A 27954-nucleotide genomic window follows, 5' to 3' on the forward strand; every position below is an offset into this window, starting at 1 on the left:
AGTCCATCAGAGAAAGTCAAATACCATATGATTTCACTTATGTGTGGAATCTAAAGAACAAAATAAATGAACAAACAAACTTGAAACAGACTCATAGACCCAAAGAGAGAACTGGTGTTTGGAAATATAGTCAATAATATTGTGTAACTATGTATGGTGCCAGTTGAGGTACTGGAAATATTGAGGGAAACGCTATGTACATTATGATTGTCTAACCACTGAGCTATACACCCAAAACCAATACATAAAGAAGCGGGGGAAAGTGATACACCTCAGCCTAGAGGTCCAAGACTATCCAGACTATCGTGGAGTCCTAAATTCAACAGGATAACAACCAAATGTTTAGCATTGAGTTCGATCGGGAACAAAAGGGTAGTGAAACTTTAGTCTTGTGTTTTAAGAGTTCTGAAATATCCACCTTACACACTGAAATGAATCTAATATAAGTCCAGCTTTAAAGTGAGGAGTCCTCCCTAATTTTGGCAAGCTTTAAAAGTCAGTAACTCAACATCATGACTATAATTCAGTATTTTAAAATGTATTATATAGCTACAAAAAATGCTTCTATCAGTCTCAGAGAAATCAGACTTCTCTTACAATGTGATTATCTGTGAGTTAAGTTATAGTCTGACTAGTGAAGGCCACTTACAATTTTTTTTCCTTTTTCTTGTTGGCTCAGCTAGCATGGATCTTGGTAGCCCTGAACAAGATCCTGAAATGAAGGCGGAATATTCTTCTGTCTATGTTGGCAGAGAAGATGACATTAAGAAATCTGAAAGGATGACAGCTGTTGTCCATGATAGAGAAGTGGTCATTTTCTACCACAAAGGAGAATATCATGCTATGGATATTCGCTGTTACCGTAAGATTTTATTTTTTTATTTGTAAATCTTGTACTTGTTTGCTAACCACAAAGCTATCAAAATTTCAGGGGGTTTTGTTAGTGACTAGATTTAATACTCAATTTCTTTTCAGACTCAGGAGGACCTTTACATTTGGGAGAAATAGAGGTATGTAAGATTAAATCTATTCTCAAAAAACTCAAATGTTTTCTATTTATATTCTTATTTTATTCCGTAGTCAAAAATAATTTATATTTGTCTTTGCACTATACTTTAATGCTTCTAGTATAATTGCTAATATTTTAGGAATTTTCAGCCCTACAATGTAAAGAAAACCATTTCACAGACAAATGTGAGAACTATGTATGTCTTCTGACCTAGCGATTACACTCTGAGATATCTACTCTACAGATATAATTGCACAAATGTTTAAATGTATATAGGAGATGGTTATTGTAGCATTATTTATTGTAATAAAAAATGACAGCCCTAGCCGGTTTGGCTCAGTGGATAGAGCGTCGGCCTGCCGACTAAGGGTTCCAGGTTCGATTCCGGCCAAGGGCATATGCCCGGGTTGCAGGCTCAATCCCTAGTAGGGGGCTTGCAGGAGGCAGCCAATCAATGATTCTCTCTCATCATTGATGTTTCTATCTCCCTCTCCCTTCCTCTCTGAAATCAATAAAAAATATATTTTTTTAAAAATGACAGTAACCTAAATGTTTTAACAATAGGAAGCCGTTTAAATAAGTTATAAATAGCCATGCTATGGAATACTATGTTTTTCCATTTCATGAAACTGATAGCCCTCTCTCTCTCTCTCTCTCTCACTTTCTCTGACTGGTACAAAGTACAATCTTAAACTTAGTGTTCTGCTCTCTCTACACTTCATATCTACCTAGTTCCCCACTTGCCCTCATGTCCTCATGTAAAAGGATGTGTATTTAAATTATGAATGTTAATTTATAATTAATAATTTATGAAAATATTAATTCATAATTTATGGAAATATGAATCTTTGCCAACAGTTTTGTGGGGATATAATGTCAGTATTCCAGCACTTCTGGTGTTTAAAAAATGTAAGCACCTGGTGCTGATAAATGTGGAAGAATTTCTCCCAATTTCAGACCATGACAGACCATGAGAGCTGTTAAGACCTTGCTACTCAAAGTATGTTCCATAGACCAGAAATATTGGTGTCACTTGGAAGCTTCTTGGAAATGCAGCATCTTGCACCCACCCTAGGCCTACTGAATTTAAACAGAATGTTGGTGACTCCTGTGCTCTTTTAAATTTGAGAAGCACCGTTTTTAATACAATTAAGAAGTTGAGAATTGACTACTTTGGATCGTAAATTGCTCTTCAATTAATATATGCACTCATGCTTTTAGTAACCTCTCTTGAATTATATCTGAAGCTTACCATTCTCCCAGCAGTTAGTGAAAATTCCTTAAGAAGCATCTGAAGCCATTGCCTCATTTCTGTCAAGGAAGTAACATTGACATCTAATAGGTAACAGCACAGCTGCAGCAATAGGTATAGTTGCTGAGCTAATAATCTTCTGGCAGAGGTCTATCTTCTCATCAATAGCAAAACAGATGTGATAACTGCTAAGATTAGATCCTGCCTTATGCTAAATAATTTCTAAATGGGAGGGAAAAGAAAAGCTGTCTTGTTCTTTAACCTGGTTCTTCTGCAATAGATTCCGTGCTGAGTCTGAGGTTTATTGTGAACATTGGAAATATCAGACTATTAAATCAATTATTTCCTTCCCTAGGATTTTGATGGACGACCGTGTATAGTTTGCCCCTGGCATAAATTCAAAATTACTTTGGCAACAGGAGAAGGACTATATCAGTCTATAAACCCTAAAGACCCATCAGCAAAACCCAAGTGGTGTTCCAAAGGAATAAAGCAAAGGATTCATACAGTGAAAGTGGACAATGGGAATATTTATGTGACTCTTTCTAATGAACCTGTTAAGTATGACTCAGATTTTTATGCCACTGGAAACTTCAAAGTAATTAAGAGTCCTTCCTGATAAAATTATATGGCAATGAAAAGTGTGTATGTTTTAAAAATAACCTTGCTTCAATACCAAAGATGATTACTTTTTTCCAACATAGGCACATTACTTATCTTTAAAAATCATACAGTTCTGAAAGATTCAAAAGCATAAGTACTGAGTATGAAATCTATAAAATGCATAGGCCTGGTATGTGCACTTAAAGAAGGATGAAAGTAATTTGAACTAAAATGAAGAAAAGGTATAAAATAAGATCTATTAAGAAAAATTGGGGTGGTCCTTGACGTAGCGGGTTTTATTTATCATGGAAAAGTTGAATATATGCAAAGTAAACAGAATTATATAATAAACTCATACCACCCAACTTCAGCAATTTTAGCAGTCTTCCATTCTTGTTTCATTGATACCTCCACATATTCCTCACCTCTCCTATTTGATTGTTGTTACTACTTTTTAAGGTAAAATATAAATACACTGAAATGCTTAAATCTTAACTTCTGTCTTTTTAAATATGTATACAGCAGACTTTTTACACTTAAAAATTGCCTCCAGAAATGCTGAATTTAAAAATATGAAGCTTATCAATGTGCTAAACATCAAAGCCACATAAATCTTGGTTCAGTTTCTCTCTGGTCAAGACACATAGTCTCAACATAGGAAGACACTCATAGCTGCTGCCCGGCCATGGGAGATGTGAAGTCTCCTATTCAGTGAGCAAAAGTACTTTGAATGCCTATATGAAATTTTCAAGTAATCATGTTTTTATTTTTCATGTAAATGTTACAGAGGGAAGAGATGTAGGGTGTTATTCCTCAGAATCCTTTCTGCTGAGTTGATGTGAAATGGTTTACCCTGCCAATTATTTTTGGCCAATGCTGTTCTGGTTGCCTGGTGCCTGTACTATACCAGTAATTCCTGGGGTGCTGGTCATCTAAAACTTGGCAGCACATAGGATATAAGAACAAGTAAAAACAGAAAGACCTAGCTATTCATAGGAGAATATGAATTTGGAGAAAAACAAACCTCGTCTCAAAGCACAGCAGTTTTCTTACTGGCATAGGATCGTATTATAGCTCCAAACCTAATACTTAGCATTCTAAGGGACTCACCTGGCCTGGGGGGCTGGGGGGCTGGGGGGCTGAGGGGACTGGTTGCCGCCATCTTGTGGCTGTCAGCGCCACCATCTTTGAGGGCAGGGTAGTCAATTAGTATAATCCCTCCTTATTGGCTGTGGGCACCGCCATCTTTAAGGGTGGAGCAGTCAATTAGTATAATCCCTCCTTATTGGTTGTGGGTGCCACCATCTTTTCGACGGCATGAGGGTCAATGAGCATATTCCCTCTTTATTAGATAGGATTGTTTATGACAGTAGCTACTCACCAGGTAAAGGAAATGTACCATCTCTAGGATGGACACATCCCAGCCTATTATATCAGGTGCCAGTCCTCCAATGACCAGGCAGGTCTTAAAATGTGGCCAGAATTTTAATTCATGGAATAAACCTCAGTACCTCCTACAGGCAAAGCCATGGCTCTAGTTTGCAGGCTCAATTATAGAGCATTTTCTCTCAGGATCCAGTGGCAACAATGAGTAATATGGACTTGATTTCTGGCTTTAGATCTGTTACTCTAATCTGGAAATAAAAAATGTCATATCAAGTCCTGTCCTCATGTACAGAAATCTTCTCATCAGATTTGTAAATAACATTGTTTCATACATTCCTGACAACAATGAATTGCAAAATAGTCATACTTTATAGATGAGTTACAAAAGAAGTGAAATAGGCAGAACTATCTAGCCTGTAGATAGAAAACAAATATCCTTTGAAAAATATCCATAAAAAGATATGTAGCGCCGAAACCGGTTTGGCTCAGTGGACAGAGCGTCGGCTTGCGGACTGAAAGGTCCCAGGTTCGATTCCGGTCAAGGGCATGTACCGGGGTTGCGGGCACATCCCCAATAGGAGGTGTGCAGGAGGCAGCTGATCGATGTTTCTCTCTCATCGATGTTTCTAACTATCTATCTCTCTCCCTTCCTCTCTGTAAAAAATCAATAAAATATATTAAAAAAAAAAAAAGATATGTAGCATTTTGATAGAGGTTTTTTTTCCTTCCCAGAAAAATAATTAGAAAGATACTCAAAACAAGCCTTTAATAAAAACATAAATGTATTATACAGTACATACTTCTATATTATAAACCACAGCATAAAGTCTAACCCACCAAAGGGTAAATTTTCATGTTCATTAAAAAATAATTATAGTCATATTCATTTTGTTTTCTCTACCATATAAACACTTCAGAATGACATTTTATTAGTTCCTCCCCACCCTTTTAAAAAGCAGAGTAGTCAGTATATGAAAACTAGTTTCCTAGTTTTATCAGATGAAATGTTATTACATAGATAATTCTTAAGCTGTTCAGTGATATTTATGTACAGATTTGCTCATTCATTTATTTCAGTTGATTGGTCAAACACAGAATGTAAAACCTGGATCTTATTACTCAGCATATTATCAGGAAAATCTGAAATATTGTCAGGCTGATCCAGAAATGAACAATAAGATTTCACTTTGATTTCACCATCGGGAAACATAGGCTCAGAAAGTGCAGGCTCAGAAAAGGATTTTCTAAGATGTTTGCTCTCCTCTCTGTTTTGCCTTATGGATTCTTCTTCTTGGAAAATTTTCTTTACCTTCTCCAGAACAGCATTAACACAGACTGTCTAATAATGAAAAAATATTGAAAAGTAAAGTTTCTTTTTAAGCTACTAAACTTGCAGATAAAAAGTCCAATAAAGTCCTATATAATAAAGAGCAAATATGCTCATTAGACCTGACAGCAGAACGACCTTCTGGAATGACCTTCCAGAATGACCAGTGGGCGGGGCCATGAGGCAGTGGGCCGCAAGGGCCGAGGCAGCCAGGGCGGCGAGGGCCGAGCCCCTTGCCCAAATTTCGTGCATTGAGCCTCTAGTGTTTAATATAAAGTTATTAATCTACATATTCTAATAAAGAAGCACTTCCTTTCTGGAACCCCTGGCACATGGCAAACATCATGAGATTGATTCCTTGTTCTAAATATATAGCACCATAATCTAGAAAGAAAATTAAAACCTAGTATAACTCAATAAAGATATGCTTTACATCCTTTTTCTCAATTCATTAATGTTCTATATATTTATCCTTTGATTTAATTAAATGAAACATTTTCTTTATTCTCCTGATTTAATTAAATGAAAATTTCTTCTGAGAGATGAAATGTCTCCAACATGTTAATACCTCACAGTAGGTTTTCTGTTTTTGCTTTTGTAGCCCCTGGACTTTGCTTATACCTGTGTGTACAACTGGAAGGGCACAACCATTTTGGTAAAAATTTAGTAAGCTAAATGATTTCTAAATAAACGTGATCCAATTCCCCTCAAAAAATACCATTTAGTACTTTAAGAAAGTGTCAAAACATATAGAGAAATACAATTCCAAAAACAGAATGCTTTGGGTTCATGATGACATTGTAAATCCATTGTACAAACCTGGGAATGCCAGCCTAACTCCAGACTTTTAATTAAGAGTGATATTTAAATATCTTTATCAATTAAGACAACTGCAGGTATTTTTTTACTTGCATCTGAGTATGTCCAAACCTAGAGCTATAAAACTTGAGGTGCATCACTTCCAGCTGCAGACAGCTTCATGCATTTATCCCAAATATGATCATTTTCTGTGTATACCATGCTATGACAAAAGTTTGGGAAGCCCTATCCTATTTGATATATTTCTTTTTCCCTCACCTACAAAATTTTATCTGTCCCCATCCTAACCACTTCTGTCCCAGTTTTAGAAAATGAAGGAAAGTTCTCAAGATGGTTACCTCCAACACCTTTACTACTAAATCTAATGGAAATAAAATCTTCACTTTTCTTGATGACTTCTGCTTGTTTTTACACTTATCAATCTCAACCTCCTGAGTCTATTTCCTTTGCACTGATTTTCTTCCTACTTTTCTGATTATTGCTTCCTTATCTCAATGGATTTCTTAGCTCATCTTAATGTTGTTCATATTTCTGTCAACTTTTCACTTGGTATGGTTCCAGTCAGAGTGTTAATTTCCAACATATGTTATATGCCTTCAAAACCATAATGCCAGACCTGACCACTCCTAGGTCTTGCTTGGATGCATATATGACCAATTATCAGATAACCAAAAATTGTTTCTATTACCTGCTTAGAATGTTTATAACATGACAAATCATGTGAGATTATTTCAAAAGCCTTTGGGAAATTACAGTTTAATTTTGGTTTTAGGCTTCTTTTTTTCTTTCTTTCTTTTTTTTTTTTGTTCAACATAGCCATTTCATCCAACCCATTTTTTGCAGTGTATCTGCATTCTAGCTGAACTGAATGCCAATTTTTTATGAAATTCACATTTAAGATATTGAACACATCTCAAAAATTTGAAACACTTTCAAAATATTTGATAAACTCTGTTCTTTTAAAAAAAAAAAAACACCTGTATATGTGTTTAAAATTAAGTAGTTGGTTTTTTTTTTACTTTTTTAAAAAGTATCTTGGGTATTCTTGACCCCTTGTAATTCCCTATAAATTTTATAATTAACTACTCAAGTTACACACACCTGCTCATATTTAAATTGGGACTGCACTGAATCTAGATTATGGGGAATTTTAGTCTTTATTACTGTGTGTTTCAATATGATAAAAAATATTAACATAAATGTGCAAGACACCTAACAAAAAAGCCGTAAAAATGATTAAGACAAAGAAGACCTAAATAAACAGAAAGAGATGCCATGTTCACAGGCTGAAAGGAGGACTTATTCTGACAATTATTAAGACTTATTATAAAGCTTCTGTAAATCATAGTGTTGAATTGGTACAAGAATACAGAAATAGATCAACTGTATAGAACAGAGAGTCTTCAAATATACCTACATATATAAGTTCACTTGATTAAGAACACAATAAGTGTTCTTGGGCAATAGGAAAAGGGTGTTTTTTTCACCAGGGAAGTGAGTCTGTTCAATTGGATACCCATGGAGAAAAAGTTTGACTCTTACTTCATACCAATTCCTAAAAGTGAAAGGTAAAATAATAAAGCTCCTAGAATGCATCAGAAATAAGAGTTTCATGACTTTGGATGTGGTAAAAATTTCCTAATTAGGATATTTAAATCTCTGAACATAATGGAAAAGTTAATAAACTAAATTATATTAAAAGTAAGAACTTCCATTTTAAAACACACTGATAAAACAGGAAAAGGCAAGTCATAGAATAAAATAAATTTTCCCATATGTAACCAAAAGAGGGTTTGTTCCTAATATATTTTTAAAGTACAATAAAAAATAAAAAGGATGGACAATTCCTAATAGAAAAATAAGAAGATACTTTAACAGAAATTAACAAAAAGGACATTCAAATGTCCAATTAATGTATAAAAATCCACTCAATCTCATTAATAATCAAGGAAATGTAAATTAAAACCACAATATGATTATATCACATATATACAGGAATGACTAAAATGGAAAAGACTGACAATACCAAGTGTTGGTGATGATGTTGAGCTACTGGACTCTATAATTTCCTGGAATGAATTGTTAAAACCATTTTTGGAAAACTGGCAACATCTGTACAAGATGAACATGTGCATATTCTATGGTCCAGCAATTTCACCAAAAACATACGTACAAGAATATTCATAGCACCTTACAATAGCCAAAGCTGTAAATATTCTAAATGTTCAACAGTACAATGGATAAATAGTGATAGAGTCAATTAATGGAATACTACACAGCAATGACAATCAACAAACCACTGCTACAAGCATCAAATAAATGAATGTTGCAATGATAGTGCTGAGCAAAAAAGGGCAAATACAAAAGAATATGTTGTATATAATTTTACTTATATACAATGCAAACAAAACTATCTATGGTGTTAGAAGTCAAAATAGTGGTTGCCTTTATAGACAAGGTTAGAGATTATGAGGGGGACAAGAAAGAGACTTCTAGAATGATAGAATGATAGTAATTTTTTTTCCCTTGACATGTGTGGTACATAGGTTAATAGATTTTATGATGATTCAAGCTGCGTACTTTTCTCTTTGTATGTTATATATTTTTTAAAATTTTAAAGGTAAGTATAAATGGCAATAGATTAAAATAAATAATCCCTTATAATTTATAAAAGCTTTTATATTTTTGTCAATTATTAAGACATTATAAAGCTTCTGTAAATCATAGTGTTGAATTGGTACAAGAATAGAGAAATAGATCAACTGTATAGAACAGAGAGTCTACAGATATACCTACATATATAAGTTCACTTGATTAAGAACATAATAAGTGTTCTTGGGCAATAGGAAAAGGGTGTTTTTTTCACCAGGAAAGTGAGTCTTTTGATGAACACTTTTAAATTACAGCACTTGTAACTCAAAATACACTTTTAATTTACAGCACTCATAATTCAAAACACACTAATATTTGTTTTCCCCCAAATCACAGACTTAAACAATGGAATACTGAATTTTAGCCAACTATGGCACAATGGCTGAAACAAAACAGCTATAGCTAAATGAAAGCAAAAACCACAATATTTTGACCAAGTGGTAATAAACCTTATAAAAACAAAATAACTTAAGGTATTTAAGCAAATTAGCTTTTAGAGATTGAAGTAAATTTTTAATGTAAAATTATTTTGTGTAACAAGAGAATAGTACCGTGATTTATGAGTAGAATGTACAGTATACCTTTAATCTTACATAAGGATATTTATTTCTAGATTCTAATATTTTGCTTAACTTACCAAATAAATTAGTGCTGCGTATGAAGCATACATTATGCTAGTTAAAGCAGTCTTTGCTGGAAAGGAAATGATATCAAACAAAGAACCCTTTCTGATCTGCAAAAACAGAAGAGAGTTTTCTTGTTAAAACAGAAGTTTTCAATGTTACAATGTTAAATTTTATAGTGTTATTGAAAAATGAGACTTTAAGTATTTTTTCCAAATAAAGTCATTGACTTTAGATCAATCTGGGTTTTCACATTCTAAAAATATATTAGTTTCTTTTTTTTCCTTTTGTAAAAAGATACTTTCTTTTGCTCATCAAAAACTGACATGTCAATTTTAAGAACCTTGCGCTGGCCGGTGGTGTGACTCAGTTGGTTAGAGCCTCATTCCTTGTACCAGAAGGCAATCAATGTTTCTCTCCCTCCAACCCTCGGGCCTTCCCTCCCTTCCCCTCCTTAAGATCAAATAATAAAAAATAAAAACCTTAACTTTTTTTTTTTACATTTACCAAGTGTTCACTAGGGGGTGCTGCTGTGCATATTAGAACAACAGTCTCTTCAAATTTATGTAATCATCCTTTACTACATTATTCATTTCTTCAATTAAGCAAACAGTAATCAACACACTGAACATTTCCTGGAGATTAATGACCTGCTTGGAAATGTTAATCATAAGTCTGCTGAAGGCCATCCTTAATCATGATCATTACGCTTCAGGAAATGCTTTGTGCTCGCATCCAGCATGCTTTTTGAAACCAAGAGAAGGTTTACATCAATAATGGGTTTGTCTCTCAGATGTTTCCACCTGCTGGCAACAGAAGGTGTCCCTGCCTAGAACAATAATACTACATATTCGATTCAAGGGAGCTATACTTTCATAGGCCACCTCTATTGCCTTGAGTAGGATATAAAATGAGGACATTAGGAAAACCATTTCCTTGCCAGTCAGCAGTGCCATGGCCATTAGCCATGCTCCTCTGCAGTAACAGCCGAGCTACTTGATGGCTTCAATAACTCCCAAAAGGTACAGGCTGTAGCGGATAAAATAATGCACACAAACTACAAAGAACAGATATTTACAACATTGAAAAACTGAAACAATGATAGAATGATTAGGTAAATTACACTATATCTACTCAATGGTATATTGCAGCCCTTTCAAGTGTGTTTCCAAAGAACCTATGATAACATTTTAATGAACAAACATTTACGTGGCCCTGTGTACCAGGTTCTGATCTAAATACTTGTTATTGTAGTAAACTCTGTTTTTGCTTGCTGCTGTCACTGCTGAATGGTGAACAAAATGGCTATCACAAGTTCCCTTCTTATTTCTTAAGAGATTTATGGAATGCTGAAGCAAAAATATTCTCTAGCCTAGTAGCTAAGAGGTGGCTGCGGGGGGGGGGGGGGGGGGGGGCGGGGAGGCCCTTCTTATTTCCTACCTTTCAGGCTATACCAACTCTTAGATATAGGGAGAGGTAGGGGCAGTTTTAGCCCCCTCCTTCTATAAGTCATTCTGGAAGTTTTCCCAGTGTTCCTGGCTTCTGAAAGATTTTCCAGGAAATAAAGCACCTGTTGCTGTTTTCCTCTTGTAGAAGAATCAAAATGATAGCATGCCTTTGAATCCCACTGTTAGGCTATAAGGAGATGTTATACTAGTAGAGAGCAGATGCTGATATTAGGAAGGAAAGCAAATACACTCCAGCAAAATGCCTCCTAGCAGAGTAAAAGATTGAGTTTGTGAATATATAAATGCAAGTGAGAGGTCCATATTTAATAACTGGTAAGCCATATGCAGTAAAAACAGAAGAGTCTGAATGCATAAGTCACTCTTTCAATGCATCTTTCTCTTTCAGATTTTGTCCTTCACCTAAAGGTAATTAAAACTGATTAGTTTCAAAATAAATTATGTATTTGATACATGTTTTGCTTCTGAGTGATGAATCTGTACATTGCCTAAGGGTCAGTTTTTCACCATTTTAATGTTTTTAATAAATACTTGCTATTCCTTTGACAAATCATCCTTTTAGAAAATACATTTCCTCCAAAATTCATGCCTACGGGCAAGTGGCCATTCTTCAAACTTATGACTCAGTTGTAATACATGTTTTTCATATTATAAGCTACCCTGTTTCATCGTTGGCATGCGATGAGCAGGAACAGTGTATGGTAAAACTGAGATAAAGAAAAATTTGGTAAATTGAAGTCTTTATTTAAATAATCTTGGCCTATTTCAGAAATTTTATCTTAACCTTGTTTTTATATTAATTTTATGTTTTTTTTGCATATTTAAATTAAAAGTATTTCATATCAATATTATTCCCATATATTTCTTTTTTTAATTTGGTAATATTACTACATAAGATATATGGATATTTCAACAGTAAAAACATTTCAATATTTAAATTTCCCCCACATAATTTTGACTGCTTCATTTCATAAAAGAACTGTGTTTATCTTATTTTCACTAATAATGGGATAAATCACCAAAAAGGAAACTATAAGCAGTTTAGAAAATAAAGATCCATTTACAGGTGACCTGAAGGTTGGAGTATTACCAGGTCCCACTTAGTTTATGTTGTCCAAAACCATCTTGGTGAGGGATATCAGGGGGGTAATAGGGAAAACTAACTCAGTGACTCACAAGTAGGTGTTGTAAGAAATACTGACTACAGTTAATAGGTTCAGGAAAAAAAGTGTTTCCTATTTTGGGAAAGCTACATGACCATGTCTTTGCTTAGCAACTCACAATACTAATGAGCACAGCAAATGCTCCTAGCAGTCCACACAGAGTAAAGAAAGTTATTTGACTTTGTTTATCCCAGTATTAACATCCTGTGGATCACTAGTTTCAAATAAGCTCTTAATTGGGTGGTCCTGTAAAAGCTCAAACATCCCAACCTCTTGGCCAAACTGGAGAATTATGTTTTCAAGATTTCGGTAGTTCTGCTTTCTAGGAATGGTCCCTTTCCCCAGATCTTGAATTACACCACCCAAGAGAGCCTCATGGCAGGCTCATCCAAGGACCTAAGAAGTGCCTGATATTTGTGAGGCTTGTAGTTTAAACCCAAAACTGTAGTCTACACCGGAGGGTTGGGGTAAGGAGTAAACTTTACTTAGAAAAACCTGACCCTCACCTTGGAAAAACACTGTAAGTCACTGGGGTCCACCTGTGGCACAGACCTTTTAGAGGCTGTTTTCTTCACTTTGCCTGCACAAAGTAGAAACAGTTATCTCTAATGCCGGAAGTGCTCCCGGTCCTGTGGCCCTGCTTGGCCTGCCAAAGTCAACAACTATGTCTGGGAGCTGACGTGTCTTGGCCCAAGTCAGCATTCAAGCTAATTATCTAGGTCACTGCAGCTTAGAGCAGCTTACAAGGCTTAGCAGATGCACCAATCCGTGAGCACTGGTGCTGGGAAGGTGGAAAACCATCAGGATATTCTCCACTTGGTTTTCCATTCCTGAGGCCCCTTCTAGAACTCGCAGATACTAGTATATCAGTACAATCTCAGCCCTGCAGAACCTAGAAGTCTTTGAGGAGCAACCCGACTCACAAAGGTGCAAAGCAAATGCCAGGTACCAAGGAAGTCTGTTTTAACAAGATGTCCAGCTGGAACCTCCTAACCCAAACTCTCTGTGCTCACTCATGTCACAACAAGCCACCAGACCCTTCAGGTCACCTGTATCAGTTGGGCCTTTGGGTATTTCATATTTGGCACAATACTAGTATCTTTGAATTGGAGATATATAGTCAGTGTCCTAATGAAAATACTTTATGTTCTTGAGGACGGCAATCTGCCTGACTGGTGTTCCCACCCACATAATATCCAACAGAGCTTTGGTAGAATCATTCAAGGTGCTCTGGGTACACCATCCTCTCATCAGAGATGAGACAGAGCACATGAAGAGGGCCTTTGAACATACCTAAAGATAGCTTAATGAGGCTGCTTGCTTTCCTACATAAAGCCATGTCCTCCATGTATCCGTAAAGCATATCTGCTTGCAAAGTATTCCAGATTTCACTCCTTTTACTTCTGCACACCACAAAGTTCCACCTTGACACAGGCAGCCTGGCAAATCTTGAAAGAATTCATGTTGCAATTCACTCTGCATAAGCTGAACTCCGTCACGTTGGGAAGGCAGCCAAGCAGTGTAGCAGGGCTGGTATAGCTCCTCTGTGCTATGCCACTTACATCTTGACACACTTTGGCGCCATTGACTGATCCATTGACCTCCACATCACATATGTTATTCTGTTGTTCCTTTGACTCTCCAGGCCATTGTCTTCACTGTTCATACTTCTCTTTTAGTCATCACTGAGACTTTCAGATTTGAGATACAGTATGTTGTTTTCTTCCTTGAAACAAGTTAGTTTCCTTTCAGTGGCAATTCTGATTCTACATCCTAGTTAATGCACATTCCCCAAGTAAAGCTTCTTCCTCATTCCTACCCTCAAGGGCCCAGGAACCTCTGATTTGGGACTTTCCCACTTGTCTCACTCCAGCCATTTAAAACTACTTACACTTCCTAAGGCATGCTCTTGATTGCTTCAGCATCTTAATATACACTGTTCTCTTCCTGGAATGATTCTCCCTTTGCAAGGCTAATTTCTCCTACTTCAAGTCTCAGGTCAAGTATCACCTTCTGGAAAGCCTACACTGACTACTCTTTGGAATGACATGCCCCTTGTTGATGCTTCCATAGTGCACTTTGCACACTTTGATGATGTAATTGCTACAATCTACTAGCACTGCTTGCTTGCTTATAACACCCACAGTTCATAGGCCCAGGACAAGACATCTATAAATGCCTACTACCGAAGCTAATGATTTTACATGTCAGGTTTTCAAAAGTATTTGTTGAATAAATGAAAAAGTAGAATTATACTTTACTTACTTCCAAAACCAAATTCAACCATCTTATACTGAAATTTATAAAAGATATTAAGAAGGAAAGCTGGGCCCTGGCCAGGTAGCTCAATTGGTTAGAGTGTCATTCTAATATGCCAAGGTTGCAGGTTTGATCTTTGGTCAGGGCACATACAAGAATCAACCAATGAACAAATAAGTGGAACAACATATCTCAATACCCTGCCCCCATCACACACACACTTCTCTTCCCCTTCTTCTCTCTCAAATCAATCAATAATTTAAAATAATAATAATAAAACAGGCCCTGGCTGGTGTTTCTAAGTGGTTATAGCATCAGTCCTCAGACATAGGGTCCTGGGTTTAATTCCTGGTCAAGGGCTTGTGTCTGGGCTGCAGTTTCCATCGGCCCAGCTGCTCATGTGGGAGGCAACCAATTGATGTGTCCCTCTCACACCAATGTCTCTCTCTCTCTCTCTCTCTCTCTCTCTCTCTCTCTCTCTCATTCTCTCTCTCTCTCTCTCCTTCACACCCTTCCTCCCTCTCTCCCTTTCACTCTCTAAAATAATCAACAGAAAAAATAAAAAAATATCCTTGGGTGAGGATTAACAAGCAAACAAACAAAACAAAGCTGAAGGATATCTGGTTCCAGCAACATGGCAGAGTTAATGAACACACACACACACACACACACACACACACACACACACACACAACCTACAAATTCTATGTAAATTTGTACAACAAAAATGCAATATAAAACTGGGAAGAGAAGAAGGAAGGAAGGAAAGAAGGAAGGAAGGAAAGGAAGGAAGGGAGGGAGGGAGGGAGGGAGGGAGGGAGGGAGGGAGGGAGGGAGGAAAGAGGGAAGGGAGGGAGGGACGGAGGGAGGGAGGGAGGGAGGGAGGAAGGGAAGAAGGGAAGGAAGAAGGAAGGAAATCTGCTTGCCAGGAACAAAGAGGAAACTAAAAACTGGAAGAGTAAGTGTCTGAGTTTATATCCCAGGAGCTCTGGGGATGTTATTGGACCCTGAAATAATGGCTGGGGCTTGAGTTTCAACAAAGAGGCTAGAGATGAGACTTGGATACACATGAGGTGAGGAGTAGGCCTTTGGAGAGTCTCAGTGAAAGTGGGACTGGGACAAGTGCACCCACCAGTCAAGAAAGTAAGGAAGCTGGGCTCCACCAGGGGCCGATATGCCTGGAGCACTAGCTGAATCCTTTAGAGGAACAGTTCTAAGAGACAAGGAATTTCTATTTTTAAAAAATCCCCATTGAAAAAAAAACTTTCAGTTAAATAAAACAAAACACCAAAAGAAATTATCTACTATGAGTGAGACATTATATCACAATAGTCAGGAAGATTAGCATCCCCCAAATATCTCATAGAAAAATCTTTTAAAGGACCACATAGAAGTGTGTTTAAAATAATTAGATTTTTTAAAAAAGAAACAAACTCATAAAAGACACTTTGAAAAGAAATAAAAATTGGAAGTTTGAGGAAAACACCAAATAGAACTTCTAGAAATGGTAAGTATAATGTTTGAAATTTAAAACACATTAAATAAGTAAAATAGCATATTAGATACAGCTGGAGAGAATTGATTAATTGGAGGATAGCTCAGAGGAAATTATTCAAAGTGCATTTAAGAAAGATAAAGGGAAAATATGAGGACATTACATAGACAAAGAATAAAGTGAGAAGACTCTAAGCATATTTTAATAGGCATTCCAGAAGAAGAGATTAGAGAAAATGAGAAAGATGTAATATTTAAAGAAATAATGACTAAGAATTTTTCAGAATTGAAGAATTTATCCTGAGATTCAAGAATCACAATGATCCCCAAGTGTACTGAATCTAAAAAGCATTTGACAATCTATATATATAAAGGCCAAATGACCATAATGACGGAATGACCTGAACAACTGGAATGACTGGTTGCTATGACACATACTGCAGCAGCCAACCGGCCTGATCAGGGCCCCAATCGGCCCCCCAACTTCCCACGGCCCCTCCCCCCCCCCCCCGACCCAGCCCCATTCAGCCCCCATCAGGATGGGTGGCCAGACCCCACCCATGCATGAATTCATGCACCAGGCCTCTAATAGATAATAAAAATGAAGTCGTGCATCCCTCATGACCCAGCAATCCCTCTTCCAGATATACATCCGGAGAATGTCTCATACATATGCATGAGGAGTTATTTACAAGAATGTTCACTGAAGCACTACTTGTAATACAAGAAATTTGGAAACTAAATTATCCATCTGTCTAGTAGCAGATAAACTGTGAATTGTTTTTTTCTTATAATATAATACCCCAAAGAAGTTAAAATAATAAATCACAGCTACATATATAAATTTTGAGTAAAAAAGGAAGTTTCAAAAAGATAAGTACAGCATACCTTTTTATATAAATTTTAAGTATACACAGTAAAATATATGAATACAAATGTAGTGAAAATAAAAACATATGCATGGAAATGTTCACAGCAACATCAGGATAATGATTAAGTTTGGTAGAAAGAAAAAGGGGACAGGATTGGGGCATGGTTAATTATATTTCTTTTTATAAAGGAGATTTCTGAAGGCAATATGGCAGAATATTACTACCAGGTAAATACTGATGGAACTTCTGATAAACTACCTTTCACATATTTTGAAATATTTTATTGATAAGGATTTTAAAAATTAAAGCTATGTCCTAAGACAATTACAACAAGAACAAAGGAGAAGAGATGGCATAGGTGTTGATCTTGAATAGATGTCAAAAGAGAGTCAGAGTCAGCATGTGGACTTTAGATAAGTCATTTAATCCTTCAACCTGTTTCTCTCATCTCAGGTTCCTGGAATAAGTTATCACAACTAAGCTGTAAATTTACCTGTGAAACTCACTGTCAATCAAGGCAAAAAGGCAAACACATTGTGGTTTTCTTAATATTAAAGGAAACACAAATTCAACAGAAAATAGAGATTATTTTTCTGCCACTGAATTTTCATGAGTATAGGCATTCAGTTCTCCAAAGATTTCTTTCAGCCCTGGACAGATTGGATCTTCTGAGAAAAGGACATGGTTGAATAGCAAACAATTTTGAAAGAAAGTATATTCCTCTGGAGAGATCTAGTGATGTACTCCCCAAGACATGTCACAGGGCACTAAAAATAAAGGCCTCTCCGCCTTCCCCTCCAGAGACACATGCCCTTCTCCCTCCCTCTCTCTCCCTCTCCCCCAACCCCACCAAACTGGGCAGACTTCCAGCAACCGTATAAAAGGCTAAATCTCCTAATTTCAGGTTTCCTCTCCTGTGATGCAACTTACTATGTACACGCAGAGATAACAGCTGGCTCTTAGCTCATTGCCCTGTGGGAACTGCAGTGTAGAAAACTGACACAAGATATTGCTCTGGTTGCTGTGCTTGCTGTGAATAATAAACAATCTGTGTCTCTGCCACAAGGCTCTGGTCTCTGTCAGAGTGTGTGTGTGTGTGTGTGTGTGTGTGTGTGTGTGTGTGTGTGTATAACTGTGGTGGGCTAAGTTGTTAGCTTGTAAATAATGTAAAAATCTCATCCTTCACAGCAAAGAGGAGCAAAGGGAAAGACTATGAATAATGTAATGGACAGTCCCTTTAAACATGATTTCATAATGAATACAGAAATGGTCTTCAAAGGACACTTTTACATCAATCTTCTGTAAAAACGTTGGATCTAACAATGCAAGGAAAGAAATGTCAAGGCAAAACATTAGATTCAGACAGACATTTTGATGGGAATTTAAAATAATATGAGTCAGCTATATTTCTTTTTGATGATCTAAAGATGCACAAAAAAATCATTTTTTACTTTCTCAAACATCAGGTATCATTAAGACAGCCCTTTATAATGCTGTCTCAGGCAGTTCATAGTTGAACTATCTGATGATTTCTGGAAATGGCAAAATCTTTGATTAGAGAAATTCCTGTATGATGAATATTTTGTTCATTTTAGCAATCCCATCCATTATCCATTTTCTCAGCTCAAAACAACCCAGATTTTTGTATGAGGATTCATCCTCTCCCCTTTCTCAGGTCATGTGGTCTGGATGGAGTTCCAACCCCCACTCTGGGAATGCTGCAGGTAACTGAGTTCTAGACCAATCAGTGATTACCATTCCCCTGGTTTAGACATAAGCCATTCTCCAAGAGTGAATCTCAGGCTTGGCCAGGAATGCTGAGTTAAGGATGCTCATTGTTTTCTGCTGTAATTCAGCCTGGAAGGATGAAACCCTGGAACAGCTGCAAATCATCATGTGATCATGAGAGAAATATCAGTCTGAGAAAGGCGTCAACACGGGAAGAAGAACCAGGCGGCCGAGAGAAAGAAACAGGATCCTGAAGGCTTCATTTGAGCACCTGTATCCAGCTATGCCCGAAACCTTATCATCTCTGTTGTTCAACTACTACATGAACTGATACATCTCCTTTTTGGCTGAACTCAGTTTGAGCCAGGTTTTCTCTCCCTTCAACAAAAGAATTAAAATCAATCTGTTCTGGGGATTGATTAGATGCCAGACTTGCATGACTCTAAATCTTTTGTAACAAATATTTAGAATGCTTTAAATAATGTCCAGATTGAAAAATCCAGAGTTCTGTGACATAAAGTTTAGGGGGGAAAAAGTCCCCAAAACATTGTAAGAACTGTTATCCTTTATCAGAGCCTCAATGAAGCAATGTAGAACATATAATCTGAAATATACCTGGATGTTGATAGGTCTATCAAAATGAGTGCATAGTTAAATATACTCAATACATTATGTCAGTCAAAGATGAACTTGGAAACATAGTTTATGGGGAAATGAAAAAACGATCATTTTTAAGGTTTGTCGTAGGATTTTAGGTTTGACATTAGTAGTAATTTGTAGACTGATATTTAGGATGAAACATTTGAAATTGATAGTTTTATATAATTCAATTAAATAACGAGATAGGAAAAGTCCACATTACTTCCTCTTTCAGATTTATTTAAACCAGAGAATATACTTGGAAAAAGACCCAACTATTCATTTCTCTTATCCAACTATTCTTGTTTTACATGTAGGACAATCAAATGTGTCCTACATTTTTCAAATCTTGCAATTTTCTATCAAAAGGATCCATATCTTGTGCAAATGTAACATTCACTCACCTGTATGTTATACAGGGGTTGCTTTGGTGCGTTAACTTCCCTCAGCAGGCGGTGAGATATGCACCTTAACTCTAAAAGTCTACAAGCAAGTCGAGGCTGCAGGAGTTTGGCCACTGATTTGGAGGATCTGGATATGCTGTTCAATCCTTGAATTAATGCTCCTCGGTTGATCTTGGCTAAAGCAATGGCCATTTTGACTTTAGATGGCTTTTTCATGGTTTCTCTTTTCTGGAAAATAAGCCTTTGAAAAGTGACTGATGTGCGATTCTCCAGAGAATTAAAATCTACTTTAGCAGAGAACAAGTACCACATAATTGTGCACTGTGCATGGTCCCAGGCATGCACTCCATGTTTACTGAGGATATCGCACCCCTACCACTCACAGACCCCACTACGTACTCAAATCTCTACATGAATATATGAATTGTTCCTTAGGATAACTATCCAGAATTTCAGTTATTATTGTAAAGATACACATTTTTCCACTTTTCTCTCTAGGTTTATTTATTTTTTTGCATCGATATTTAAGAGGTCTTTAAAAAATAAACAATTCTTATTCAAATATTATTCGATGTTTGAATTATTCAAATGATAATTATTATTCAAAACTTGTGTTTCCCAGCTTACTTTAAACATTTTAAGTGATAAAATAGAGCATACATACATAATTCATAAAACAAATACCCTATATACTAATCAACAAGTTTAGGACACTTCTAAAAAATTCTATGAGCGTTCTGAAAAATGTGTGGCATTACCAAAACACATAAAATGTAGTACTTCTCTGCTCTACCAGAAAATGAATCACAGGGAAATTACTTGCAATGTGGTCAGACTGCATTCCAGGCAACACACAAGTATAGTTTCCATTCTTCTTTAAAGTAATATTACGGGCTTTTCTGGCTTTTTAGTATAAGCAACTTTGAATCGCTATTTGTTGAGTCAAAATATGTAAGTATAAAACATCTTTTAAATGAATTTTTTGGTCTACAATTAACATTACGAGTATATATTTGTCTAAGAGCTAACATGCTGTATATTTTAAATACCTCAATTTTCATCCTGAAGTAATAATTTTATTATTGTTGCTTTTGTCCTCAAAGTTCAGTCTTCTCTTACTGGTCAGCTTTGCCATGGGAAATAAAAATAAAAAGCCATTCTAGTCTGTCAATGAGGATGTATTTCTGCAGCATGTGCTGGTTTAATCTGTTAACTTTATGGAAAAGTCCCATTGGCTCACCTGTGATCTTAACCCTGCTAGTCTATACAACAGCAGAAAATGCAATCTAAATTATGGACTGCTACAATTCCAAACCATTATAGAATAGAGCCATTCTTACAAGCAAATATGTGGTAGATAGAGCAAGCAAAATAGTACGAGGTGCAATCAACTCGGGTTGTGAGCGTACCCATACCAGGGAGAGGAACCACATTGTCTGCAGTATCCAAAGCTCCTGCACATACAGATTCAAGTCCTCTGTGACCTTATGCTTTGCTGCTGTCAGGACGTAGGGAAGGCCACCCCAAAATATCCCACAATGGCATATCAATTATTTTGAATTAAAATTACTTAAGAAACTGCTAGTGCAAAACAACTTTGGGCTCTCTCTCTCTCTCTCTCTCTCTCTCTCTCTCTCTCTCTCTCTCTCCTCTCTCTCCCTGAAAGCAGGAGATAAATCTCCAATGTGAAAAATTCTATTCCTGCACCTGGAGTCTAATGAGACACATCCTTATCACCAGAGTTAGGGAATTCAGGGCTGAGAAGTGTGTATTAAAAAAATTGTCTTTTTTGTTCTTTTACTAATTTACTACCCAAGCCCAAACTAGGTTCCTCACTAATGAGTACCCAAATCTAAGTTCCTTCATCATGATAATTCTTCACAATTTATTTCTTTGTCTACAAGATGTAAAAAGCTGCCTGCATCGGTCATTTCTCTGAGCATCGTTGATGATCTGTTTGCATGCCTTTAATTGTTTTTTTGTTTTTTGTTGTCTGGTCTTGTGCCAATTTTATTATTAGTCCAGCTATAAGAACTCAAGAGGGACAGAGGAAGGACTTCCCATCCCCACACTGCACCGATTCTTCCTCCCAACTCCTCCTCAAGGTGAAGCAGCTAGAATAAGTACATTCTGATTACAATATACTGTGCTTTCTCTCATTACAATTTCTAATCATCAAGATGAGGGCCACAGCGCCAGGGCGATCAGGAATGGGACATGTGCAGTTGTTCTGCCTTTACTGACACCTCCTCTACCTGATCATTCAGTGTTTTAGGAACCCTTCATTTTTGCAGTTGCAAAACATTAGCATTCTACACTTTTCCTCTTTTTATTTTATGTTTCTTTATAAAATGTTGGTGATCTGTACACATTGACCATGCACTGAATTTATATGTGTATTTCTATTAAACAATCTTGATTAATTCCCCCAAACACTATACTAAATTGAGCCATTTAACTTTCCCCTCTTTTCCAAATTGTCTTTCTAAATTTTTCTCTGTAGGAAATTAAGCTGATTTGTAACTGATTATCTGTTAGTCAAAACTCTCCTGTAGGGTTCACATATTTGTGTTGAGCAAAATATAGCATTTATTATACACAATATTTTTAAAAATTCAAGTGTGTATTACAATAATGCTTTCATGCACTTTTTATTATCTTTCTCTTTTTAGTCTCATCGTGAATTCGTGGCTTTTTCCAACAGACTTAACCTGTTCCTCATCTTTGTTTCCTTTAATGTTCAAATGGTTTCAATTTAATAACTGTGCTTCCTTTCAGAGTTTTGTTTTTTTCTTTTTTTTAATCCTCACCCGAGGATATTTTTCCATTGATTTTTAGAGAGAGTGGAGAGAGGGAAAGACGAAGAGAAATATTGATGTGAGAGAAACACATCGATCGATTGCCTCCTGCATGAGCCCCAACCAGGGTCTGGGGGACAGAGAGGAGCCTGCAACAGAGGTACTTGCCTTTGGAATCGAACCTGGGACCCTTTGGTCCACAGGCCAATGCTCTATCCACTGAGCCAAACTGGCTAGGGCCTTTCGGAGTTTTCAAAATGCTTTCTCTTTTTTAATACTTTCTTAGATACCTCGGAAAGAATTACTTCTGACAACAAACTGTTTCTGATCACCTCCACTCTCCCTGCCACAAAACACGGAATCAACTTGTTACTGCTCTTAAGAACAGTGTTAGAAACCAAACAGGCACTGGGTGCATGTCCGGTGGTTCCTCGAGTCTCTGGAATACGAAAGTGACAGCAGAAGACAGCTACTTACATTCATTTAGATGGAGAATGAGACATTCTTCTTTTTAAAAAAAACAACAACCAGTCAACAGTTTAAGTTAATGAGTCCAATTAGTTACTTTTAAAACTAGCTTTAATAGAAAAAATTTAAATAAAACATTCCCCCCCTTTTTTTGAGCTACCAGCTTTTTCTTTTTGTCTATTATCTATGCTATATATTTTCTTACCTAGCTGTGTGTGTAAATTTAAATGGTGACTCCAAATTAAGAAGTCCTCATTTCTTTTCCCTCATTTTTTTTTCACTCTTGGCATAAGTAAGGATCCTTGAATTGGTTGCAAAATATGCAAGTTTAGATGATTATTTTTGTCATCATTATCTTCATCTGAGCGTATCAGCAAATGTCAGAAAAGAAATTCCAACCACCACCATCACCTCAGAGACAGGTACTTAAAGACCATTTACCAAAAGAAACTTAATCAGATTGGTTCAAAATATTTCTCGATTTGAGCTCCATCCTTTCAATACATATCCTGCTTTCCCTTTTCTTTTTAATTTTCCCTAGAGCCAGGCCCATTTCTCTATCATCAGCAGTTTTAATGCTGAACTCCAATTTCTATTATGCCAGCTTTTTACTACCCTACATCTATAAAGCCAGCCTGTCAGCAAATTTTACTCAATTCTTTTTCTGAATAGCCCACTTCTCACTGTCCCAATACCAATGCCCAGTCCATTGTATTTATATATCACCATCATCTCGTCTGGAGATTGTGAATTAGCCTCCTCACTGGTCTCCCTGCTTCTGACCTTGCCTGTTTTCATTCTTTTCCCCAACACATCAGCCAGAGAGCTACAATGAAAACGTATGTCAGGTCATATCTTGCTTTTCTTCTATTCAACTGCTTCGCTGGCTTCCTGGTACACTCAGTGTTAAAGCCAAAGTACATACCACGGTCGACAAGGCCCTACAAAGGTTGTCTCTTCTTTACCTCTCTGGCCACCTCATCTGTTTCTCTCCTTTTTCCTCCTCGTTACTTGTTGAACTTGTTAGGTATACCCCCACCTCAGGAACTTTGCCTTAGCTATGCCATTTGATCCCTCAAGGATACCAACGTTCTCTTCGTCACTTGCTTTAAGTCTTAATTCAAGAATTACTTTCTCACTAAGACCCTCTAGAGTCTTAACCATCAATTGTAATCCCTACCCTTACTTCATGTTTTTTCCATGCTGTATTTTTTCTTCTCCTTAAAACCCATTAACATATGTTCTTTTCTTGTTTATTGTGTTTTTGCTTGACTAGGATTTAAGTTCTATGACAGTGTTTTATATCCACTTCACTTACTCATCTTTCCTCAGTGTCTGGAAAGATGGCACACAGTAGGTGCTCTATAAATGCAAGTTAAAATGAATGAATGATGAGTATCAGAAAAAAAATCACAATAATGAGAAATATCATAGAAATATACCAAATATTAAATTAGAAACCACCCAGAAAGTTTTCAGTGCAAATGTAGTTTGTAACTTTCACAATAATGATAGTGCCCTATAAGAAACAAACCACCAAAAATAAAAATATAACTGAATTATAGAATATCCTAGTTATGGTCAGGTAGATTTCTCTATAAAAACTCCATTATTCCCATCAATTTTTTTTTTTGCCCCAGGCCAGCAAGATGGCCTTTTCCTAAATAAACAAATGCCTAAAATAATAATTTTTAAATTATTTAAATACTAATCACAATGTTTAAAGATTTAAAATATAATCCAATTAATAAAGCCCTCATTCCTTTTATTTTTATTTATTATTATTATTTAATATATATTTTATTTTTTACAGAGAGGAAGGGAGAAGGATAGAGAGTTAGAAACATCGATCAGCTGCCTCCTGCACACCCCTTACTGGGGATGTGCCTGCAACCAGGGTACATGCCCTCGACTGGAATCGAACCTGGGACCCTTGAGTCCGCAGGTCGATGCTCTATCCACTGAGCCAAACCAGGTAGGGCAAAGCCTTCATTCCTTTTAGTATGTTTGGGAACTAAAGAGAATTATAAAAATAATAAAATTTGCAACATTTACAATATGACCTTTTAAAAATAATCTAGTTAACAATGAAGTATTAGCATTGTTTTCTGGATAACTTATTTTTGAAGAGCAAATAACTTCAATGTGTTACCACATCTCCTAACTATTTTGGCTCCCTGCCAATCTCAGTAACACATTCTTCACAGTAAATGGTGGAAAAGAACAATATTAAGTGTTTTGAAAATGAGAAATGAAGAACTTTTAACTATGTTTATATTCTCTGAGTGGGGTAAAGTTTTTATAAGTAAATTACTTCAGTGAATTGGAACTAAGAAGAGTTCTTTCTTTGAGGATTAGAATACCAATCTACTTCACCAGAAAGCATGGTGCGACTCTAGTGATAATGAGGCTATGCAGAAGGCAGGAAGAGATGAAAGGAGTTGTAAAGAAACCTGAAACTTCTTTGATTAAATAAAATCCCTGGTCTCTAACATTGGCAATTGTGGAAGAATCACAGCTGGAAGGGGCAGTGGGGCTTTCCTGGTCTGTGTCTGGCCTCCTAAGAGTCATCGAGGCTCTCTCAATAATTACTGCCACGACTGTGCTGGCCCAAAGCATTTTACATCCCAGAACAAGCACAGCCACCTGCTCACCTCTTAATGCTCCAGCCATAGCCAAGAAAACTCTCCAATGCTTCAAAAGACTTATACCAAGACCAGGGGAATGTAAAGAGGGGAATCAAAGGGAACACCAAGTCTAAGATATGGTACTACAAAATCCAACTTGCCTTCTGGAGCTCGTAGGCCTTATTTTACCTTACTTAGATGACCTCCGTCTGGATGCCATCTGACCGCTATGCATCCAGATAACTATTCTTCAGTGTCACCCCTCCCCAAGGTCTAGACCCAAGACCCATGCCATTTATTCATATATACTCGACATTCTGGGAACATGATGCTTAATACTTTTTGGTCTGACACTGCTTCCTTTGAAATATTCTTCTCTGCTCCTGCCCACTTACACCTTTGCTCACCTTGTAAACTCCTATTCATCCTTTGACACTCAATTTAAGCATCTTTCCGGCATGAAGCCCTCTCTGGCCATTCTAGGTAGAGTCCTTTATTCCTCTAAACTGGATTTACCTCTTCCCATATTCTAATGCAATTACTTGTTTATACTTAGTCTCCACTAGATTAAGCACAATGAATGGAAGAATCCTATCATGTTTATCTCTGTATTTCCTCTCCTCAGTCCCATACTGTAGTATTTAGTAAAATACTAAATACCAGTCTGATGCCTGGGTGTCTGGATGAATGGTTAAAGGTAGCTCTAATACCTCCTTCTCTAGAATGAAATATATAGATTTTGTGATTACAGTATGTTACTCAGAGTGCTTTTTTTGTTTACTTCCAGGTTTCGGCTATGTTTTTCATGTTTGACATTGCCAAAAGTCTGATTTTTGGATAAGTAGATTGTTACTGTACCACCTAACTTTACAACGCATGCCATTCCAACTGTGGTCAAAATGACTGAAACAACACTTCCATTGAGAGCTGTGTACTTTTAAGTAAAGCAGGTTACATGTGTCCCCTACACATGTTACTTTTTCTTGACTATAAAATTCTCTCTCTTATCCCTCTTCTAATCCCAAAATTTTGTTTCAAATCCTTTTTGGAACAGATGTTTAACACACATATACTTATCTTTCCTTTGGTATAATTTAAGTCAGTTATGTCAGTTTTTTCACTGATTTAAGTGCCAGAGATTTTAATGAAAGCATATTTAGGTATTTTTCTGATTTTATAGCAAGCAAATATAAGTAAACTACATCACAATTGTGGCTGAGAGCGTTCTAGTTTTTCAATCTAACACAGTGACTGTCTTTAAACTTAGTTTATCTACTTTACTTCTTTGTCCCCAATCTCTCCCAATGAGTAAGAGTTAAAATGTGTGTGTGTGTGTGTGTGTGTGTGTGTGTGTGTGTGTGTGTGTGTGTTTGGGGGAGGGGGATGAAGTGAAATTAATGTTTTTCTAATCTTGAAACACTGACCTCAAAATCAAGCATTAAATAATTGGTGTGATATTAAAAACACAATATACTTCTTACAATTCTTTTCAGTTATGAGATCACATTACCTGATTAGACTGTGACACTCGTGGGATGGTAGAAATATCATCTTTAAACTCATCTACAAGGTCCATGATTGTTTTCTGGATCCCCTCAACTAAGACAAAAAGAAGTTAAAGGGGGGAGGGAATCTTAAAAAATATCCCCTAACCATAATTCAACACAACAGGGAACACTGGGTCCACTGCTTAGGTGGCTGGAAAAACAAGCAAACCCTAGGGGGCTTTATTCCGTTTCCCACACCCATATCCCCTTCACAAGCTTGTGTTTACTTCTTCCAGAAAAGTTCTTCAACACCTGCCCACATATCCACCCAATAGGTTTGATTGGCATGATGAGTTCTTGCTTCGGTTCCTTTGGCTTGGCAAGCTTGCAGGCCTGAGCAATGCTTGTCCTTCTCTCCCATTAGTGAGGGGTGAGGGCAGCCTTCCACTTGGGAGAGCAGGGAAGGACGGAACCTACAGCTTACGGCCAGAACTCTTTGTTACTGCACAATGGGCCTCTGAGAACTTGCTACAGAATCTTCTGAGATTGCTCTGGCAGTGAGAACTGCATTTGGAGGCACAGGGCAAGAGAAGGGACTGAAAAATGAACCACACTAAGGAGTTCTACAATATAAATTGAATTTTGTTCCAAATTCTGCAGTGATACCTCAATTAATGGATCATCGGAGAACAAAGCTCCCTTTGAAATGAGTTGGCATATGTTTTAAAAGAAATGATTCACATACGATGCCAAGTGGAAAATAAATACCAGCAGTTAATTCAGAAAGACTTCTGAACAGATTGTTTTCCTTACCCAAATGAAGGTCACTAGGTCCAACCTAGGCAAAATGGTGAAGCCTTTGTTTTGTCTGTCTTCTT

General features: G+C 36.8%; 2 protein-coding genes across 6 annotated transcripts; one reads left to right on the top strand and one right to left on the bottom strand.

Moving 5' to 3' along the window:
- SPATA9 (spermatogenesis associated 9) lies at positions 1 to 27913 on the bottom strand. Of its 3 annotated transcripts, XR_004967772.1 has the most exons (6): positions 19697 to 19809; positions 13863 to 14026; positions 9686 to 9781; positions 4246 to 4498; positions 650 to 740; positions 1 to 50 (listed from the first exon to the last, which is right to left on the bottom strand). XR_004967772.1 is itself a non-coding variant. In XM_036310720.1 (5 exons), exons 2-5 carry the CDS (start codon positions 27163 to 27165, stop codon positions 5311 to 5313), a joined length of 669 nt encoding a protein of 222 aa, XP_036166613.1. In that variant the 5' UTR covers positions 27166 to 27188; positions 27890 to 27913; the 3' UTR covers positions 4970 to 5310. The 3 variants fall into 3 exon arrangements, 1 of the variants encoding a protein (XP_036166613.1); XR_004967771.1 differs by lacking the exons at positions 13863 to 14026; positions 19697 to 19809 and adding an exon at positions 13594 to 13844; XM_036310720.1 differs by lacking the exons at positions 1 to 50; positions 650 to 740; positions 4246 to 4498; positions 13863 to 14026 and adding exons at positions 4970 to 5589; positions 27100 to 27188; positions 27890 to 27913 and having other exon boundaries at positions 19697 to 19924.
- Positions 90 to 23111, top strand: RFESD (Rieske Fe-S domain containing). Of its 3 annotated transcripts, XM_036310722.1 has the most exons (4): positions 90 to 862; positions 976 to 1010; positions 21717 to 21801; positions 22781 to 23111. In XM_036310722.1, exons 1-4 carry the CDS (start codon positions 559 to 561, stop codon positions 22948 to 22950), a joined length of 594 nt encoding a protein of 197 aa, XP_036166615.1. In that variant the 5' UTR covers positions 90 to 558; the 3' UTR covers positions 22951 to 23111. The 3 variants fall into 3 exon arrangements, with proteins under 3 accessions (XP_036166615.1, XP_036166616.1, XP_036166614.1); XM_036310723.1 differs by lacking the exons at positions 21717 to 21801; positions 22781 to 23111 and adding an exon at positions 18782 to 19701 and having other exon boundaries at positions 544 to 862; XM_036310721.1 differs by lacking the exons at positions 21717 to 21801; positions 22781 to 23111 and adding an exon at positions 2617 to 3234 and having other exon boundaries at positions 665 to 862.
- Positions 27914 to 27954: the final 41 nt, after the last annotated feature.

This window comes from Myotis myotis, unplaced genomic scaffold (genome assembly GCF_014108235.1).
Source record: "Myotis myotis isolate mMyoMyo1 unplaced genomic scaffold, mMyoMyo1.p scaffold_m19_p_5, whole genome shotgun sequence".
Taxonomy (NCBI): Eukaryota; Metazoa; Chordata; class Mammalia; order Chiroptera; family Vespertilionidae; genus Myotis; species Myotis myotis.

Coding starts and splice junctions, on each gene's coding strand:
- SPATA9 (XM_036310720.1), bottom strand. CDS start 27,165: ATGGACCTTGTAGATGAGTTTAAAGATGATATTTCTACCATCCCACGA. Junction 19,925..27,099: donor GAGTGTCACAGTCTAATCAG/GTAATGTGATCT, acceptor CTTATTTTCCAG/AAAAGAGAAACCATGAAAAA. Junction 9,782..19,696: donor AACCCCTGTATAACATACAG/GTGAGTGAATGT, acceptor CTGTTTTTGCAG/ATCAGAAAGGGTTCTTTGTT.
- RFESD (XM_036310722.1), top strand. CDS start 559: ATGCTTCTATCAGTCTCAGAGAAATCAGACTTCTCTTACAATGTGATT. Junction 863..975: donor TATGGATATTCGCTGTTACC/GTAAGATTTTAT, acceptor ATTTCTTTTCAG/ACTCAGGAGGACCTTTACAT. Junction 1,011..21,716: donor TACATTTGGGAGAAATAGAG/GTATGTAAGATT, acceptor TTTTATTATTAG/TCCAGCTATAAGAACTCAAG.